The sequence below is a fragment of the Narcine bancroftii genome, chromosome 7 (assembly GCF_036971445.1).
Source record: "Narcine bancroftii isolate sNarBan1 chromosome 7, sNarBan1.hap1, whole genome shotgun sequence".
NCBI lineage: Eukaryota > Metazoa > Chordata > Chondrichthyes > Torpediniformes > Narcinidae > Narcine > Narcine bancroftii.
In genome coordinates, this window is record NC_091475.1 from 192,392,922 (window position 1) to 192,411,980 (window position 19,059).

Consider the following 19,059-nt stretch of genomic DNA (forward strand, 5'->3'; position numbering starts at 1 on the left):
CTCGTCAAATTTTTCTAAAAGAATTAACAACTTGACTTAGAAACATCCAAGCTGTAACAATAGAATATTCCAGAAGTGTAAGAACCTGTCTGTGAATTGCGCTGTTTGAAATTGAGCCAAAGTCTGGCAGGAAGCCCAGAAGATGTTATTATACACATGAGATATGAAAGCTTGTGTGCAGAACCACACAAAGATAATCCAGCCAGAGCAACTCTCTTAAAGGGACCAAGCAAGATAGAAAGTTCATTTACAGTTCCCAGGGGAAGCCAGGTTGCAGTGCTAAGAACCCAAGATGGATAAGAAGTCTCATCAGGCTAAAGACCTCGAGCAAACAGCTCCTCTCAAAGAACTACTTGGTTGTGAGTTGAGCCAGCAAGGCGAACTGACAACACTTGGCAGGAGGTTGGAGCCAGTAGCCAAAGAAGAAGCGGCTTCAACTAGCAAGAAGAAGACTCTGTCAAGGCTTTGCAGGCATCATTCACTGGCTTAAAAGTTAGTGGAACTGGAACAGATGAATATATGTTGCAAAATCCCATTGGTGCTGTACCAAGAGAAATGCAGAAGATAGAGACTCAATCAGCGGTATCTGAAAGTTCAGATGTTAATCCTGATGATGGTATTTCCAAAGTTATGAGCGCAGGAAGATCTTCATAGTCTTCAAAGGCATCTCGAGCAAATACAGCTTTGTGTGCTTCAAGCTGATCAGCTACGCATGCTAAGGCGCAGGCAGACTTGGCTATGTCTGTGCACAACAACAGTTGTTGGAGAAAAGATGTGCGTTAAAGGACAGGGAGGTTCAAATCAGGAAGCAACAACTGATGCAAGAAGCTGAAATCAAGAAACAGCAACTGGAGCAAGAAGAGCAACTTAAAAGGTTGCAAATGGCTAGTGAAGAACAAAATACATTATTGAATAGAGAAAAGAAAAGCTTGGGAACAAGGTGCTATGAATATGGCCAAAGTGAAAGCATTAGCTCAGGCTTCTGCAAGATTTGTTACTCAAAGTGACATACCCAAAGGGCTAGCACCTAACCTTCCAGTAGAGCCATGAGTAACGTAACTACAAGAAACAAATAAACTCGAGCAAGGAGCCACGGGTGTCGCTGCTAGTGCTCGAATCACAATGACTAATTCTATGGAAAGAGCGAGCGACATTCAATCTCGAGAGAACGCCATATAAGGATCTGCCCGAAAACAGAGTATTTCAAAAAAGTTCAACCACGCGAGTTGATCATACTCAACCACTGACGTCTCTACAAGTCAAGGATATCCATCTATACCTTCACTTACAACCCGAGGATTCCCATCACTGACAATTCAAGGTCCTACACCTATGGCACCAGTTCAAGATCTGTTTTCTCCATTCACCTCAAGTCAACCAGTTGCGGGGGGAGTCACGTGAAGGAGTAGTGGCTGGTCGGGGAACTCCAGCCATCTCCGAAAAAGTTTAAAAAAAAAACACAAAGGCACAAGCACAAAAATTAAAATAAAGTGAAAGTAAAGGTGGGAAGAAAATGGCAGCAAAGAAAGAAAAGTCGAAAGCAACGGGAAGAAGAGAAGAAGAAAAGACATCAGAAGAAGAAGGTGAAGGCCTTACCTGTCCGAGGAGGCCCGCCGCGGAGAGAGAAGCCCGCTCCCTCAGGTCAGTCGAAGTCCCGAGTTCGGGACGACAAAAATGGCTCGCGGAACCAAGCAAAAGTGCACAACTGCGCATGAGAAAAGAAACACTGACGGGAGGGAGGACCAGCTGAGGAGTCGATCTCCACAGCTGAGAACAACAGGAAGAGAACATAGAAAACAACGAGAACAAGAAATAAGAGAGTAAAAAGAAATCAAGGAAACAACAGATGACCAACCCAGAGGAAGAAGAAGAAGAAGAACATACAGAAATGGAAGAAGAAGGGAAGGGCAAGACAATGGATATATCTTTTTTTAAAGAATATATGGAATCAGTAAAAGAATGGCAATCACAAGAATTTATTGAAATAAAAAGAAGAATTAAAAGTACAGAAGAAAAAATGAATAGATTAGAGATGGTCATGTCAGATATAGGAAAAAGAGTGGACAAGGTGGAAGAACGAGAAACAGCCGTAGAAATGGAAGTAGAGGACTTAAAAAAGAAATTAGAAGAATCTAATAAAAAAGTTAAAGAGACACAAAAGCTGTTAGCTCAGAAGATAGATATAATGGAAAATTATAATAGAAGAAATAATATAAAGATAGTGGGCCTTAAGGAAGATGAAGAAGGCAAGAATATGAGAGAATTTATAAAAGATTGGATCCCCAGGGTCCTAGGAAGACCAGAATTACAGGAAGAAATGGAAATAAAAAGGGCACATAGAATATTAGCCCCTAAACCACAGCCACAACAAAAACCAAGATCCATTTTAGTAAAATTCCTAAAATATACAACAAGAGAAAATATATTGGAGAAAGCAATGAAGAAAATAAGAGAAGACAAAAAGCCACTGGAATACAAAGGTCAAAACATTTTTTTCTATCCAGACATAAGTTTTGAACTCCTGAAGAAGAGAAAGGAGTTCAATACAGCAAAAGCGATCCTATGAAAAAAAGGATATAAATTTATGCTAAAGTACCCAGCGGTACTTAAAATAGTTATTCCAAGGAAGCAAAACAGACTATTCTCGGATCCGGAGGAAGCACGAAAATTTGCAGAACAACTACAAAACAGACAGAGAGATGAAGACATGTAACGAGAGCAAAAATGACCACGACCTATATGTATGTGTGTATATGGGTATATATGTGTGTGTGTGTGTGTGTGTGTGTGTGTGTGTGTGTGTGTGTGTGTGTGTGTGTGTGTGTGTGTGTGTGTGTGTGTGTGTGTGTATACATGAGTGTATCTGTATTTAAAGGAAAATATATAAAATATAGATAAGAATTAATAAGGGAAAGAAAGGGAAGAGAGGAAGTAAGGAGGGAATTAAGAGAGTGGCCTTTATTATATATGAAAATTAAAATCTTTTCTGAGGGGGCTGGGTGGGGAGGAGTTACGGTCACTGCGAAATCAGTTGACGCTTGCGAGTGAATTCGCAAATCCAAATGGAGAGGGGAGATATGGTTGCCCAACAAGGGATAAAGGGCAACTCAGGAAGGGGAGGGGATAGTGTGGTTGAAGAAATTTTAGATAGGAGAATAAGGGAAATGTTTGATGTTTTAGAAATGTTGTCTTATAAAGTGTTCAAAACAAGAAAGCAGAAATGGATAAGAAGGAAAGGTGATGATGAGGAAACGGAAAGGAAAGATAAACAAGGTATGAAATGGCTATGTTGAACTATATGACTTTATATATTAACAGAATACAAAACCAAATCAAAAGGAAGAAACTGCTAAATTTACTGAAAAAAGAAAAAATTGATATAGCATTCGTGCAAGAAACACACTTAACTGAAATGGAGCACAAGAAATTAAAGAGAGATTGGATAGGACATGTAACAGCAGCGTCATATAATTCAAAAGCTAGAGGAGTAGCTATATTAATCAGTAAAAATGTACCAATTAAAATAGAAGAGGAAATAATAGATCCAGCAGGGAGATATGTAATGATAAAATGTCAGATATATTCGGAGTTTTGGAATTTACTCAATGTATATTCACCTAATGAAGAAGATCAAAAATTTATGCAAGATATTTTTTTGAAGATAGCAGACACGCAAGGGAACATACTAATAGGAGGGGATTTCAACCTTAATTTGGATTCAAACATGGATAAAACTGGGAAAAAAATTAACAGAAAGAACAAAGTAACCAAATTTATAATTAAATATATGCAAGAAATGCACCTTTTGGATATATGGAGGAAACAACACCCAAAGGAAAAGGAATATTCGTATTATTTGGGTAGACATAAAACATATTCAAGAATAGACCTATTCCTGTTATCAGCTCGCATGCAAGACAGAGTTAGAAAAACAGAATATAAAGCAAGAATATTATCGGACCACTCACCCCTGATATTGACAATAGAGTTAGAGGACATCCCTCCAAGAATGTATAGATGGAGATTAAATTCCATGCTACTTAAAAGGCAGGATTTTAGAGAATACATTGAAAGACAAATTAAAATGTACTTTGAAATAAATACGGAATCAGTGAAAGATAAGTTTATACTATGGGACGCAACGAAAGCGTTCATCAGAGGGCAAATAATAAGTTATGTAACCAAGATGAAGGACTACAATCAGGAAACAGAGCAGTTGGAAAGGGAAATAGCAAATATAGAAAAAGAATTAGCAATGAAGGAAGACACAACTAAAAGAAGAGAATTGGCAGATAAAAAAATAAAATATGAAACACTACAAACATATAAGGTGGAGAAGAACATAATGAAGACAAAACAGAAATATTATGAACAAGGGGAAAAAACGCACAAAATTCTAGCATGGCAGCTTAAGACAGAACAAACTAAGAGAATGGTATTGGCATCAAGGAAAAAAGATAAACAAATCACATATAATCCAACGGAGATTAATGAAAACTTCAGAGAATTCTACGAACAATTATACCAAACTGAAAATGAAGGGAAAGAAGACAAAATAGATGAATTTTTAACTAAAATTGAACTACCGAAATTACAAATAGAGGAACAAAATAAATTAACAGAACCATTTGAAATAGTAGAAATACAAGAGATAATACAAAAATTACCGAATAATAAAACACCAGGAGAGGGTGGATTCCCAATAGAATTCTATAAAACATTTAAAGATTTAGTAATTCCTCCCCTCCTGGAAGTAATCAACCAGATTGATAAAACACAAAGCTTACCAGATTCATGCAAAACAGCAATAATTACAGTAATACCAAAGACAGGGAAAGATCCACTTGCACCAGCGTCATATAGACCAATATCTTTACTTAACACAGATTATAAGATAAAAGCTAAACTATTAGCAAACAGATTAGCCGACTATGTACCAAAAATAGTAAATCTAGACCAAACTGGATTTATTAAAAAAAGACGAACAACAGACAATATTTGTAAATTTATTAACTTCATTCATGCAGTAGAAGGAAATAAAGCTCCAACAGTAGCGGTTGCTTTAGACGCAGAGAAGGCCTTTGACAAAGTAGAATGGAATTATTTATTCAAAGTACTACAAAAATTCAGTTTACCAGAGAAATATATTAATTGGATTAAAGCATTATATAAGGGGCCATTGGCGAAAGTGACAGTAAATGGATATATATCAAAACAATTTAACTTAAGCAGATCAACAAGGCAGGGATGCCCACTATCGCCTTTATTGTTCGCGTTAGCCATGGAACCACTAGAACTGATAAGAACAGAAAATAAAATAAAAGGGATAAAAATAAAAGACAAGGAATATAAAATCAGTTTATTTGCAGATGACGTTATAATATACTTAACAGAACCAGAAATATCAATAAAAGAATTACGTAAGAAATTGAAGGAATATGGAGAAATGTCGCGATACAAGATTAACGCAAATAAAAGTGAAGCAATGCCAATGAATAATGCGGATTTTTCAAAATTTAAGAAAGAATCTCCATTCAGATGCCAAATGCAAGCAATACGTTACCTAGGTATACAAATAAATAAAAACCTCGGCCATCTATATAAACTCAATTATTATCCACTAATGAAAAAATTACAGGATGACTTAGAGCATTGGAAAGACTTACCACTAACACTGATAGGAAGGATAAACTGTATTAAAATGAACATTTTCCCAAGGATACAATACCGATTTCAGGCATTGCCAATACACTTGACGGAGAAATTCTTCAAGGAGTTAAAGAAAATAATAAGGAAATTTTTATGGAAAGGGGGGAAACCGAGGATAGCACTAGATAAATTAACAGAATGGTATAAACAAGGAGGCTTACAACTGCCAAACTTTAAAAATTATTATAGAGCCACACAATTAAGATACCTATCAGATTTTTATCAAACAAGGGAAAAGCCAGATTGGACTAGATTAGAACTAGATAAAATAGGGGAGGAAAAGATACCCGAACATATATTATATAAATGTGATGAAAAATTGGTACAACGTAGGAATTCTCCAGTATTACATCATCTGCTCAATATTTGGAAGAAGATTCATGAAGAAAGGAATAAAACAAATTACCAACTACCAAAACTAATACTGACACAAAATCAGCTAATCCCTTTTACAATAGATAACCTTTCCTTTAGAGAATGGGAGAAAAAAAGGATCAAAAGAATAGAAAATTGCATTTCAGGAAATAAATTATTATCCTTTGAACAAATGAAGGATAAATATAATATAACTCACGATACAGTGTTGGCATACTACCAACTGAAATCCTACTTGAAGGACAAATTGGGAAGCAGTCTGAGGTTACCAGAGAGAAGTAATTTTGAATATGTGATTACAGACACAATGATAATCAAAAAATTTATAACAAACATGTATATTAAACTACAAGAAAAGGAGAATGAGGAAACAAATGATAAAACTAAACAAAAATGGGAACAAGATCTAAACATAAAGATAAAGAAGGAAACATGGGAGAAGTTATGCTCAGGAACTATATGAAATACAATAAATACGAGGTTACGTATGATACAATATAACTGGATACACAGTTATTACACCTCGAAAGTTAAATAAATGGGACCCAACAGTATCTGACAGATGTTTTCGCTGTAAAAAGGAAACAGGAACAACAATTCATGCAATCTGGACATGTGAGAAAGTGAAAAAATTTTGGGAAGATCTAAACCAGATATTAAATAAAATCACAAAAAGCAATATACCAAAAAACCCAGAGATCTTCCTCCTAAGTAACATAAGAAACAAAGAATTTGGACTTGATTTGGATGGTGCACAAAAAGATTTGTTAGGATAGCCCTAGCTGTAGCAAAAAAATGTATTATGTCAGCCTGGAAATTAGAAGATAACTTGAGAATACAACAATGGTATATAGAAATGAATAAATGTATTCCATTAGAAAAAATAACATATAATTTAAGAAATAATATTACAATATTTGAACAAATATGGGAGCCATATATGAAACACAATAGAGAAAACCTATCGGGGACATCTACCACCTAAAATGACAGAAGGAGAAGAGAATGAAAAGAACTGACTCAGTGGAATTTCTTGTTTATTTTTATTGAGTGACAACATTGTTTGATGGGTTTAATGTATCTTAGATTCTGAACTTTAAATGAATGGGAGGGGAAGTAGGGAGGGTGGAATGGGAAGAGGGAGAGAGGAGGAGAAAACGACACTGTATATATTTGAAAAGGAAAATGTATGTATCTTGATCAATGTGGTTTACAGTGTGAAAAATAAAAAATTAAAAAAAAAGACAACCAGTTGCAAGCCATATAATACAAGACGATATAATATCGCTTTATAGCAAACAAAATGAAATCTCTGCTATGTTAGCACAGCAACAAGTTTCATACAGTTTACCCAAGAAGGAAATTCCAGTTTTTAAATGGATTTCCATTACAATATCTGATGTTCATGAAATCCTTTGAACATCACATTGAAAGTATACTAAAAACGCTAAAGATTGTCTTTATTACTTGGAACAGTATACTGGAGGACAGCCGAAGGAATTAGTCAAAAACTGCCAATATGTGAATCCAGAACAAGGTTTTAAAAGGACAAAAGAATTATTGCTTCATCATTGCAGTGATGAACATCAAATCACAAGACCCCACATAGACAAGATTCTTTCTTGGTCAAATAAAATCAGAGGACACAAAGTCTTTGCAAATATATACACTCTTCTTGTAACTCAATGGAAAGTAGTGTACATTTGCAAGGTGAATTTGCTTGCTAATTTGTCGATATTATAAACAAATTGCCTTATAAGATGAAGGATTTATGAGGAACTAAATGTCGAGCAAATTGGACATGATGTTAAAAAGAGAATTTCAGATGGAGTTAGCAGACTCTATGTTTTGGACTGATAGTGCATCCGTACTTAAATGCATTAATAACAAAACCACAAGGTTTTGTCCCTTTGTGTCTACAGGGTTAATGAAATCGAAAAAATTTTGCATGCTAATCAAGGGAGATAATGTTAGAACAATGGATAATCCAGCTGATATAGCTTCATGAAGATCAAATGTTCAATCTTTTCTAAAAAGAACCAACACTTGGGTGTCCAGTCCTCAATTTCTTTCACGATCTCAAGAAGAATGGTCTCAAAATCCAGAAGAGTTCAAAGAAATTTTAATGAAGAATCCTGAAATCCAAAAAGCTAATGTAAATACTATTCAAATATCTAATGAAAATGATCCAATCACTCAATTAATTTGCTATCACTCTTCAAGGTTTCTTTTGAAAATGGCTCTAGCATGGGTTCTTAGGTTAAAAACTAAGAGAATCTGAATGCTCGAAAGAGCTGTCATCGAACAGTTGATGAGCTGACGAATGCTGAATTGGAGATAATTTGTTTTTGTCAGAAAAAGGTGTTCGATAACGAGAAGAAGAATCTGTATGTTACAAAAACAAGTCGTGTTTACTAACTAAATCCTATTCTTGTATATGATGTATTGAGAGCAGGAGGAAGATTGGAAAAAAGCAATAATGCCAGAAGAGAAACATCCAATTATATTAGCTAAGGAATTTCATATTTCTGATTTGATTGTTCGACATATACATGAGAGAACAAGTCAATTTCAAAAAGCAGATATTTATACAAGATGCATAAATATTGCACATTTATTTGGGAATGGATGGATTAAAAAATATCTTTCGTTATTCCAAGAACAAAAATGGTCTAAAGCTAAAGGCAATTTTGTATGCAGAGATATTGTAATTATCATGGACGATTCTTCGCCAAGAAACTCTTGGTTGCTGGGGAAAATTGTGGATACAGTTGAAAGGTTACGTTTGGCAAGTGTGGATTAAAACCAAGACTGGTTACTTAAATAGGCCTATTAATAAAATTTGTCTATTACAGGAAGCTGAAGGTTTTAATTTCTAATCTTATACTTACTAATACTTACTATATTTACTTTGTGCATCTGTAATAGTAATATTAGCCAGTAGGGGACAGAATGTAAAGGTTAAAACCTTGTATTTTGATTCTTAATTTTGTGCCTGTCTCTTTAAGAGAACTATTATTTGTAGTGCTACCATAGTGACTATGACGTAATATATAATATCCACCTAGCCCCCAACGACTTGCTCATTATTCAACAAGATGTGAAGGAAGCGTGAGCACGAGAAATTTTTCTTTGAATTTTTGTATCTCTTTAAATACCGTTGTGTATCTTTTTAAAAGATTTTTATATCTTTTGTATCTCTTTAAAGGCTTTTTTATATCTTTTGTATCTATTATACAGTAAATATTTTGTTATTCATCATTATGAAAGTCTTAATATGAAGCTATGCAAAATGTTTATCCGTTCTATCAACCAATTAAAACTACATAAAGTAACAGCCACAGAGTTTGATTTGAGGGATTAAAGAGATCTAAATTTGGGATACCGCAGATCACGTTTTGGAAGATGATATTCTGAAATTAGGATATTAGAATATAACCTGTTGTTGGCAAATTTAGTCTTCAATGGAGACTACTGTCAGAAAAGCTATCAGTCTTTTGAATTTTCCCTTGTTACTGTAATCATGGACTACATTAACACCACAAAAGGACTATCTGCACAATTGCAACATTAATTTTTTTTGCACTAGGTTAAGTGTTAATCTTTGTTCTCAACTTGTAGTGAGAGTAGTTAGTTTAAGTGATTTTACTGGAACTCCCGTGTGAGCTTATAAGCACAACCTCCATGATACTTTGCTGTCCCTGGGACCATTATGACCTTAGCCTAGAAGGCTGGCAATGCTCTCGTGTCTCTCAACTCCGCATGAGCCTGCATCTCCATGACCCAGATTGCTTATGGATCGGCTGAACCCACTACATGACATCCCGCCAGAAACGATGTCAGGATGTAATGAGTCAATTTGTTGTATAAAGTTCTTTTATTTTGGTGGGTGACCTCTCCACTGTGGGCACGCTATCAATACCTGCTGCTCCAGGTCGAGCTGGTCAATGGTGAGAGTTTCTTCCCTGCTTCCAATGTCCAATACACACCTCATTCCATTGTTTTGGAGCACTTTGTAAGGACCCTCATAAAGCCACTGAACTGGAGTTTGATGTGTCCCCCTGCGCAAACATTTACCGGCAGTCCTTGAGCTCCCTTAGGACACAGGAGGCTGTCAGACCATGGTATGCAGCTGGGACAGGTGCCAGGATGCTGACCTCCCAAAGTCGCATCAGGAGAGCTGAGGGTGATTCTTCCTGACCTCAGGCCGGTGGTACGAATTCACCCGGGACCATAAGCAGGGCTCCATAGACGAGTTTGGGAGAGGACAAGGCCAGATCTTCTTTCAGCACCGTGTGGATTCCCAGTAGCACCCATAGCAATTCATCAGTTCAATCGATGCCATTGAGTCGAGCTATCAGGGCAGTTTTCAGTTGGTGGTGAAACCTCTCAATGAGCCCATTGGACTGCAGGTGGCAGGGCTTGGTGAGATGTGATTGGGTGCCAAGGAGCTGGGATGGCACTGACCATAGTGTCGAGGTGAACTGTGTCACCTGTCCGAAGTCATGTCCATTGGCAGACCGAAACAGACTATCCAATTAGTGATGAGGGCCATGGCGCAGGACTTCGTGGATGTGTCTGAGAGTGGTACCGCCTCAGGCCATCTGGTAAACCTGTCAACTACAATTAACAGGTACTTGGCACCTCTGGAGATTGGCAGGGGACGTGATAGTGGCTGAAATGCCTGTCAATTGGGGGAAATGAATGGATTGGGGCTTTGATGCGGTTCTGAATCTTGGAGATCTGGCAGTTTACGCAAGTTCTGGCCCACCTGTTTACGCAGGCTGTGCAACATAAACTTATCAGTGACCAGCTGCATCATAGCACATATGAATAGGAGACCTAAGCCATTAATGGTGTCAAACCATCGGTACAATGGATCTTGGCTATCCATTGGATACATTGCAGAGAAGCATAGCCCCAGAAGGTCCAAACCTAACATTCTCCAGTTTGAGCCCCGAAATGGTGAAACTGTAGGGCGGTATCTCGGCCTCTTGTAGCTGTTCTGCTGCCACAGCAGTGTAGTCGATCCCAGGAGCCAAAGAGCTGATCGATTGAATGGACATACAGGAGAGTGTGTCTGCCACAAGATTGTCCTGGCCTGCAATGTGCCTGATGGTAGTGGTGTATTCCAAGATATAGGAGAGATGCCTCTGTTGTCTTGTGAACCATGGATCCAACCTCTTAGCAAAGGCGAATGTCAGGGGCTTTTGGTCTGTGAAAATGATGAAATACCTCCCTTCCAGGAAGTACTGGAAATGGGGGATGGCAAGGTAAAGGCCCAAGGATTCTTGGTCAAACACACTGTATTTCTGCTCCGATGGCCTCAACTGCCAACTGAAAAAGGCAAGTGGGTTCCAATTCCTGTTGACCAGCTGCTCCAGTACACCTCCTACGGCCGTGTTTGACACATTGACTGTGAGGGTTGTCGGCACGTTGATTCATGGGTGCACGAGCATTGTGGCACTGGCCAACGCATCTTTCACTTTGTCAAAAGGTACAGTCATCTCTTCCTCATTCTACTCCAAGCCCTTGGGGCTGGTCGGAAAGTAGTTTGAAGAGCAGCTGGATTATCCTGGCTGCCGCTGGTCGAAAACTATGGTATAAATTTACCAGGCCTACAAATTCCTGCAGGCCTTTAACTGTGGAAGGCCAGGCAAACTTGTGTATTGCTTCCACCTTGGAAGGAAGCGGCATTGCCCCATGATTGCCAATGCAGTGCCCAAGGAAATTGATGGTGGTATGCCTAACCGGCATTTGGCAGGATTGACAGCCAGGTCTGTATTCGCTGAGGTGCTGGCAGAGCTGGCACAGGCATATCCTGTGCACCTGATGGGAGTGGCTGGCAATAAGAATATCATCCAGATAGATGAACATGAAGTTCAAGCCGTGGCCTACCAAGTCCATTAGCCTCTGGAAGGTTTGTGCTGCATTCTTTAACCCAAAAGGCACACACAAGAACTCAAAAAGTCCAAAAGGAGTGATGGGACATTGTTGGGGTGCACTTGGGTCTGATGGTATCCCCTAACCATATCGATTTTCAAAAATATCTGTGTGCTGTGGAAATTGGCGGTGAAATCCTGGATATGTGGAACCGGGTATGTGCCTGCCATTGTTGAGCCGGCGATAATCATCACAAGGTCTCCACCCACCAGAAGCCTTGGGTACCACGTGCAGGGAGATGCCCATGGACTGTCAGAGCATCGTACTAGCCCCATTTCCTCTATCTTGCGGAACACCTTCTTGGCAAGCTGCAGCTTGTCAAGAGACAGCCTGCCATATACAGGTGCCCCTCGATGGGGAAGTCGTGCTGGACGCCATGAGGAGAATTGTGAGGTGACGATGCTTGGAAACTCTGCTAAGCGTTGTGAGAGAGTCACCAAGTGAGGTGCTAGTAGATGTGCGTTGGGCGAGGGACTAGAAGATCGTAGAGTTCACTAAGAAATGCCCTTTCAGGTCCACAAGGAGGCATTGGGCTCGGAGGAATTCTGTGCCCAGCAGGGGTTGCGAAACGTCTGCCAGTGTGAAGGTTAATTTAAACCAGCAGGGGCCGAATTCCAGAGGGATGGTCTGTCCTCAGTAAGTTCAGATATTGTTGCTGTTAGTTGCCACGAGTGTCCCAGCTCGTAGGAGGCAATACACTGATCTCTGCTCCTGTTGACCAGGAAATGCTAACCAGAATGTGAATCCCAAAGATAGAGCAGGCCGTCTCTTTGGCGGATCATCATAGCCACCAATGATGGCTGGCCAAAGCGTTTCCTGAATGTGAGCAAGGTGGTCAGCAGCGGCAGGCAGCGGAATCCCAGCACTGATGGTAGTAGCACCACCATTCCTTCTCCAAGCTGTGTTAGGGTTTCTCTCTGGCACTGGAACAGTACGAGTACCCTGGCGTGACGTAGAAACTCAGTCAATGTCTGCTCTGTTATATTGATTGGCCTTTGACGTAGCAACGTAGTTGATGGAGGTTTGCCAACCTGCAAGAGTTGCCTTGTCGTCTTCGGCCAAGAGCAGGCGAATGTTCTCCAGTATCTGCTCAAACAGCAGGCAGGGTCTGTGACTGTCCATCAGCGCCAGCATGTCGCTCATGAGGGCAGACAGTGTGCGGTTGCCCAGGCCATCTGTATGCAACAGCCTCTCTCCTCGCTCGTGGCGGGAGAGCCCGAAACTGTATATGAGGAGCAGTTTGAGTGCCTCATGCCTGTCTTTGGTGGGGGACTGCTGCAGGAAATCGACAATCCTGCTGGCGTTCTCCTGGTCTAGAGAACTGACCACGTAATGGTATTTTGTGGCATTAGCAATGATTTGCCCAACATGAAACTGAGCCTAAGACTGGTGGAACCAGACAACAGGCTGAGGTCCAGAATGTAAGCAGCTTCAAGGAGACTGCGTTAGCATCATTCATCAAGAGGTCCAAATTTGCCAATTTGGGCCATCGGGGCCACAAATGTAGTGAACAAACACACAGTGTCAATGTGAGTCGGTTTAATTGATTTTACTGGAACTCCCGTGTGAGCTTATAAGAACAACCCCATGATACTTTGCTGCCACGAGACCATTGTGACATCAGCATGGAGAGCTGGTAATGCTCCCAGTGTCCCTGGGCTCTCAGTCCCACGCGAGCCTGCACCTCCGTGACCCGTTCACTTGCGGATTGGTGCATCCCACTACCTACCTTTTAAAACTTATTCACCCTTCCAAATGCAGGATATTGAGGTGCACAGAAGACTAAATGTATTAAAATGGTTACAAAATAAATTTACATTATTAATGCTGGCGTTATTTCCGATTGAAGGTCATAAAGAAAAAACAAAATTATTCAACTCACATTTCCATTTATCACCTCCTCTTGAGTAACTCCAATTAAAATGCATACATTTCAAAACAAGTTGTCTGTATATCTTAGCTGGCTAGACAAAGAGGATGCAGTGGATATTGTGTATTTGGATTTTCAATGGGCCTTTGACAAGGTGCTGCACATGAAGCTGCTTAACAAAATGAGAGCCCATGAAAAATACTAGCATGGGTAGAGCATTGACTGATCGGCAGGAAACAGAAAGTGGGAATAAAAGGAAACTACTCCAGTTGGCTACTGGTAACCAGTGGTGTTCCGCAGGGGTTGGTGTTGGGGGAACTTTTTACATTTGTGTTAATAATTAGGATTGTGGAATAATGGCTCTGTGGCTAAGTTTGCAGATGACGGGTGGGTAGTGAGGAGGTTACGGAGACGCTGCAGAGAGACTTAGATCATTTAGGAGAATGAGCAAAGATGTGGCAAATGAAATACAATGTTGGAAAGTGCAAGGTTATACACTTTGGTAGAAGAAATAAAAGGGCAGACTATTACTTGGATGGGAAGAAAATTCAAAATTCAGAGATGCAAAGGGACTTAGATGCAAGAAACACTAAAGGTTGACCTCCACATTGAGTCGGTGGTGAAGATGGCAAATCCAATGTTGGCATTCATATCTAGATGAATAAGATATGAGAGCAGATAATCCGACGTTGAGGCATCATAAGGCACTGGTTATGCCTCAGGGTGTACGGAGTACAGTTAATTAAGAAAGGATGTGCTGACATTGGAGAGGGTTCAGAGAAGATTCACAAGATTGATTCCTGGAATAAAGGAATTAGCTTTTAAGGAGTATTTTATGGCTGTTGCACTGTAATCTTTATGAATAATGAGGGGGGGTCTCATAGAAGCATTTTGAATGCTGAAAGGCCTAGACAGAGGTTAAGTTGTTTCCCATGGTAGAGGAGTGTAGGACGAGAGGGAACAACTTCAGAAGTGAAGGCCACCATTTAAAAGAGTTGTTGAGGAATTTCTTCAGCAAGAGCATGGTGAACCTCTGGAATTTGCTACCATGGGTGGCTGTGAATGCCAAGTCATTGGGTGTATACAGAGAACACATAGGACACAGCTTTTCAAATAGACATTTTCACCATTCATAGACCGGATTGGAACTCAGATTCTGGCAAAGAGAAGGGGGAAGAGTGTACTTTTTCGTTAATACTGGATGGTGCACAGACATTAGGGTTATGTCAACCTCCTGCTCGACTGCCTTCGGAATAATCTTGATTAAATGCAGACCCTTCTATCTACCCTGAGAGTTCTCATCTGTAATTCTCACCAGAGTTTATATCCCTCCCTATGCTGATTAAAAACAGGCACTTGTACAGCTACATGATGTGGTCAGTAAACAAGAGACAGCCCAGCCCGATGCACTACAAATCTTAGTTGGTGACTTTAACCAAGCACGTGTCAAGAAAACCTTACCCAACTTCCACCAGCATGTAACCTGCTATGCCTGAGGTCACAGTTCACTCGATCACTGCTACACAAAGATAAGGAAGGCCTACTGTTCTTTCCCGAGACCACATTTTGGCAAGTCTGATCACCTGAAAGTGTTCCTTCTGCTTTCATAATTTCAGAGCCTGAAAGAGAAGGTCTGGAGGTCAGGACAGCTAGAAGGTGGTCACAGGAGGCTGAAGAATGGTTACAGGACTTCCTCGAGTCAGCGGATTTGGCGGAGTTCAAGGATTCAGCTGAGAATCTGAATGATTACACCAGGGCTGTCACATACTTTATCAAAACAGCTGTGGATGAGTGTGTCCTACCAAACCTTTCAGGATTTTCCCCAACCAGAAGCCCTGGATGAACAATGAAACCTGGAACCTGCTGAGAGCCAGATCACAGGCATTTAAGCCTGGAGATCCAAATCAAAATAGAAGGAGCAGGTATGACTTGTGAAAAGCCACTTTCCAGGCAAAGTGGAGATTTCGGATGAAAATGGAAACAAGGGACACCCGACAGCTGTGGCAGGGCCTAAATGTCATAATCTGCTACAAAACCAAATCTGGTGCAGTAGCAGACGGCAAAGCTTGTTCCCAGAGGAACTCAATGCCTTCTATGCCCAATTTGGCCATACCAACAGTGAAGAACCAACAATCCGTATCCCATGTCCCCTGATGATCCCATCCTGTCCAAATACCCAAGGCGGCTCTACACAAAGCCCTGGAACTCCTGGACAGTAAAAAAGCATTGAACAGGATGCTCTTTATCAACTACAGTTCGGCATTTAACACCATCATCCCCTCAAAACTGATCAAAAAACTCCAAGACCTGGGACTCAACACTCCACTGTGTAACTGGATCTTTGATTTCCTCATCTATGGACCACAATCAGTGAGGATTGCTAAGAACATCTCTACACTCTCAGAGCACCACAGGGCTGTGGCTGCGTTCTTAGCCCCTGATCTACTCACTTTACACCTACAAATATGTGGCTCCGTACGACAATATCATCTACAAATTTGCTGACGAAACTGGGTTGTATAAAGAAAGGTGATGAGCCAACATACAGGAGATAGATTGCAAATGTGGCTGAATGGTGCACCAACAACAACCTTGCACTCAATATCACCAAAACTAAGGAGTGATTGTTGCCTTCATGAAAGGAAAACCAGATGTATATAATCCAGTGATCATTGGGGGAAATCAGAGGTGGAGATGAGCAACTTTATGCCTTTGAGAGTCACTATTTTGTAGGATCTTTCCTGGACCCAATACAACACACTTATGCCATTGTGAAGAAAGCACATCAGTGCCTCGACTTCCTCAGGAGCATGTGGAGGTTTCATATGACAATTTCTACAGATGTGTGGTGGAAAGAGTGCTAACTGGCTGCATCATGGTCCGACACCAATACCCCTGAGCGTAAAGCCCTCCAAAAGGTAGTGGACACAGCCCAAGACATAACAGGCAAAATCCTCCCCACTATCAAGAAAATCTACGGGGAACACTGGTGTCAGAGAGCTCCAGCAATCTTCAAGGATCCACACCACCCATCACATGCTCTGTTTCTGCTGCTGCCATCAGGAAAGAAGTATAGGTGCCTCAAGGCTTGCACACCAAGTTCAGAAACAGCTGCTACTCCTCCATCATCAGATTCCTCAACAACAAACTCAATCAGGAACTCACTTAAGGACTCTTACTTGTGCACTTTATTGATTTTTTTTCTTTTTTCTTTCCATATTGCAATTTGTTTATATTCATTATCTGCTTACAGTTCTTTATTTGTTTACTTGTATACGTTACGTACAGATTATTTTTGCGCTACCAACAAGTAGCAATTCTGCCTCGCCTGTAGGAAAAAGAACCTTAGGGTTGTATGTGATATCATGTATCCACTCTGACAAGAAATCTGAAATCTGCATTCAAGGCAGAGATTGATAGGTATCTGAATAGTCAGGGTATCAAAGGTTATGGGGAGAAGGCAGGGGAGTGTGGCTGAGTTGGAGAATTGTTCAGCTCACGATGGAATAGCAAAGCAGACTTGATGGCTGAATAGCCTACTTCTGATACTTTATTTTATGGTCATACCGCATTTCAAACATGAATGATAACATTTGGGTAAATTATTCAAGGCTTATTCCATTTGTGGAAAGTCTGAGGTTGGAGTAGGGTTCAGGTATAAAGACAGGCACAGGAAACCAGCACAAAAATCTAGATGATAATTTGCATGAATCTAATCCTGTCTTTTAAAAAAAAAGGCTAACACCCAAACCAGTTGGTAGATTTATCACATTGTGAGAAGACATTTAGTGTGTGAGAAAGATGGCAGTCTTTTTTTAAATTACACATCAAATTACTTTAAAATTCAATTATATTCATTAAGGCACATAAACGGCTTTGCCACCATTGAGTATTCTCGAACTTACTTTAATTTTGGTAAATCAGTAGATTGACATTGAGCTGAGAAAGGATCACCCTCCAATCCAGATAGACCATTCATTGCAGAAACCACCATTGCATTCCGCAGTTTGCTACCTCGATTCAAAAGAACTGCAAAAAAAAACACATTGATTGAAGGAACACCTGCAAGAATTGTTTCAACTGCAAGAATTCATAATATCTCCAATGAAAATTGGAATAAAATTCTGCGACTGGTAAACTCTTCTTCTCTATGTGCAAAACATTCACTAATACAGTTTAAAGTTGTTCATAGAGCTCATATGTCTAAAGATAAACTCCATCGCTTTTATTCTCATATCGATCCTATATGTGATAAATGTCAATTGGAAATAGCTTCCCTTACACATATGTTTTGGTCCTGTCCCTCTTTACAGAATTATTGGAAGGAAATTTTTTTCCATTATATCTACTGTTTTGAATATTGATTTACAACCACATTCCATTACTGCAATTTTTGGATTACCTATGATAGATTTGACTTATTTATCTCTTCCTGCGGATCGTATGATTGCTTTTCTTACACTAATGGCTAGAAGATCTATACTATTGAATTGGAAAAAGGTTAATCCTCCCACTGTTTTCCAATGGTTTACCCAAACTATACTATGTTTAAATTTAGAGAAAATTAGAAACTCTGTCTATGAATCCCCTTCTAAGTTTGAGTTAACCTGGCGACCATTTATTCAATATTTTCATTTGTGGTGAGTTGATCTGGCTCTGTTTTCTTTCTATGATTATGTATGATAATTGGGCTGTAAGATGAGATCGGAGTGATCTGCGTGGTTTAGCTATATCTGTAGGTTTTTTTTAAGTTTTTTTAATTCAGATTTGTTTTTTCTTCTTTTTTGGGTTTTTTTTTTCTCTTTTTTTTATATATTGTTATTAATTATATCTTTTTTTTAGAGATAGTTCACACCCTAAACTGATCTAAAAATTTTTTTTGTGATATATTTTTATTCTGTAATATTATTATTTAATATCTCTGTATTAATTCATTACTTACTATGTATTTTTTATATCTCTTTGAACTGTATGTGTTTATAAATTATAATAATAATAAAAAGATTGAAAAAGAAAGAAAAGAAAGAATTCATAATAAAACAGTAGTATGAATTTACTTTGAATCTTTAATTTTTAAAAATAAACAAATTGTTTAATATAAAAGGATAGTTTTGGCAATGCTACACCAGTGCAAGAATCTAGAAATCTAAAAATAAAGCAGT

At 39.3% G+C, this 19,059-nt stretch overlaps 1 protein-coding gene across 7 annotated transcripts in view; it reads right to left on the reverse strand.

Moving 5' to 3' along the window:
• Positions 1 to 19,059, reverse strand: part of c2cd3 (C2 domain containing 3 centriole elongation regulator) — a 187,502-nt gene that overhangs the window by 143,612 nt on the left and 24,831 nt on the right. For 6 of the 7 annotated variants that reach the window (XM_069891824.1, XM_069891821.1, XM_069891820.1 and 3 more), the window contains one exon: positions 17,803 to 17,926. In XM_069891824.1, the coding sequence (XP_069747925.1) occupies positions 17,803 to 17,926 (124 nt within the window). Of the gene's footprint in view, positions 1 to 15,358; positions 15,510 to 17,802; positions 17,927 to 19,059 lie in introns of those variants that run through there. The other variant, XM_069891826.1, reaches the window with a different exon arrangement.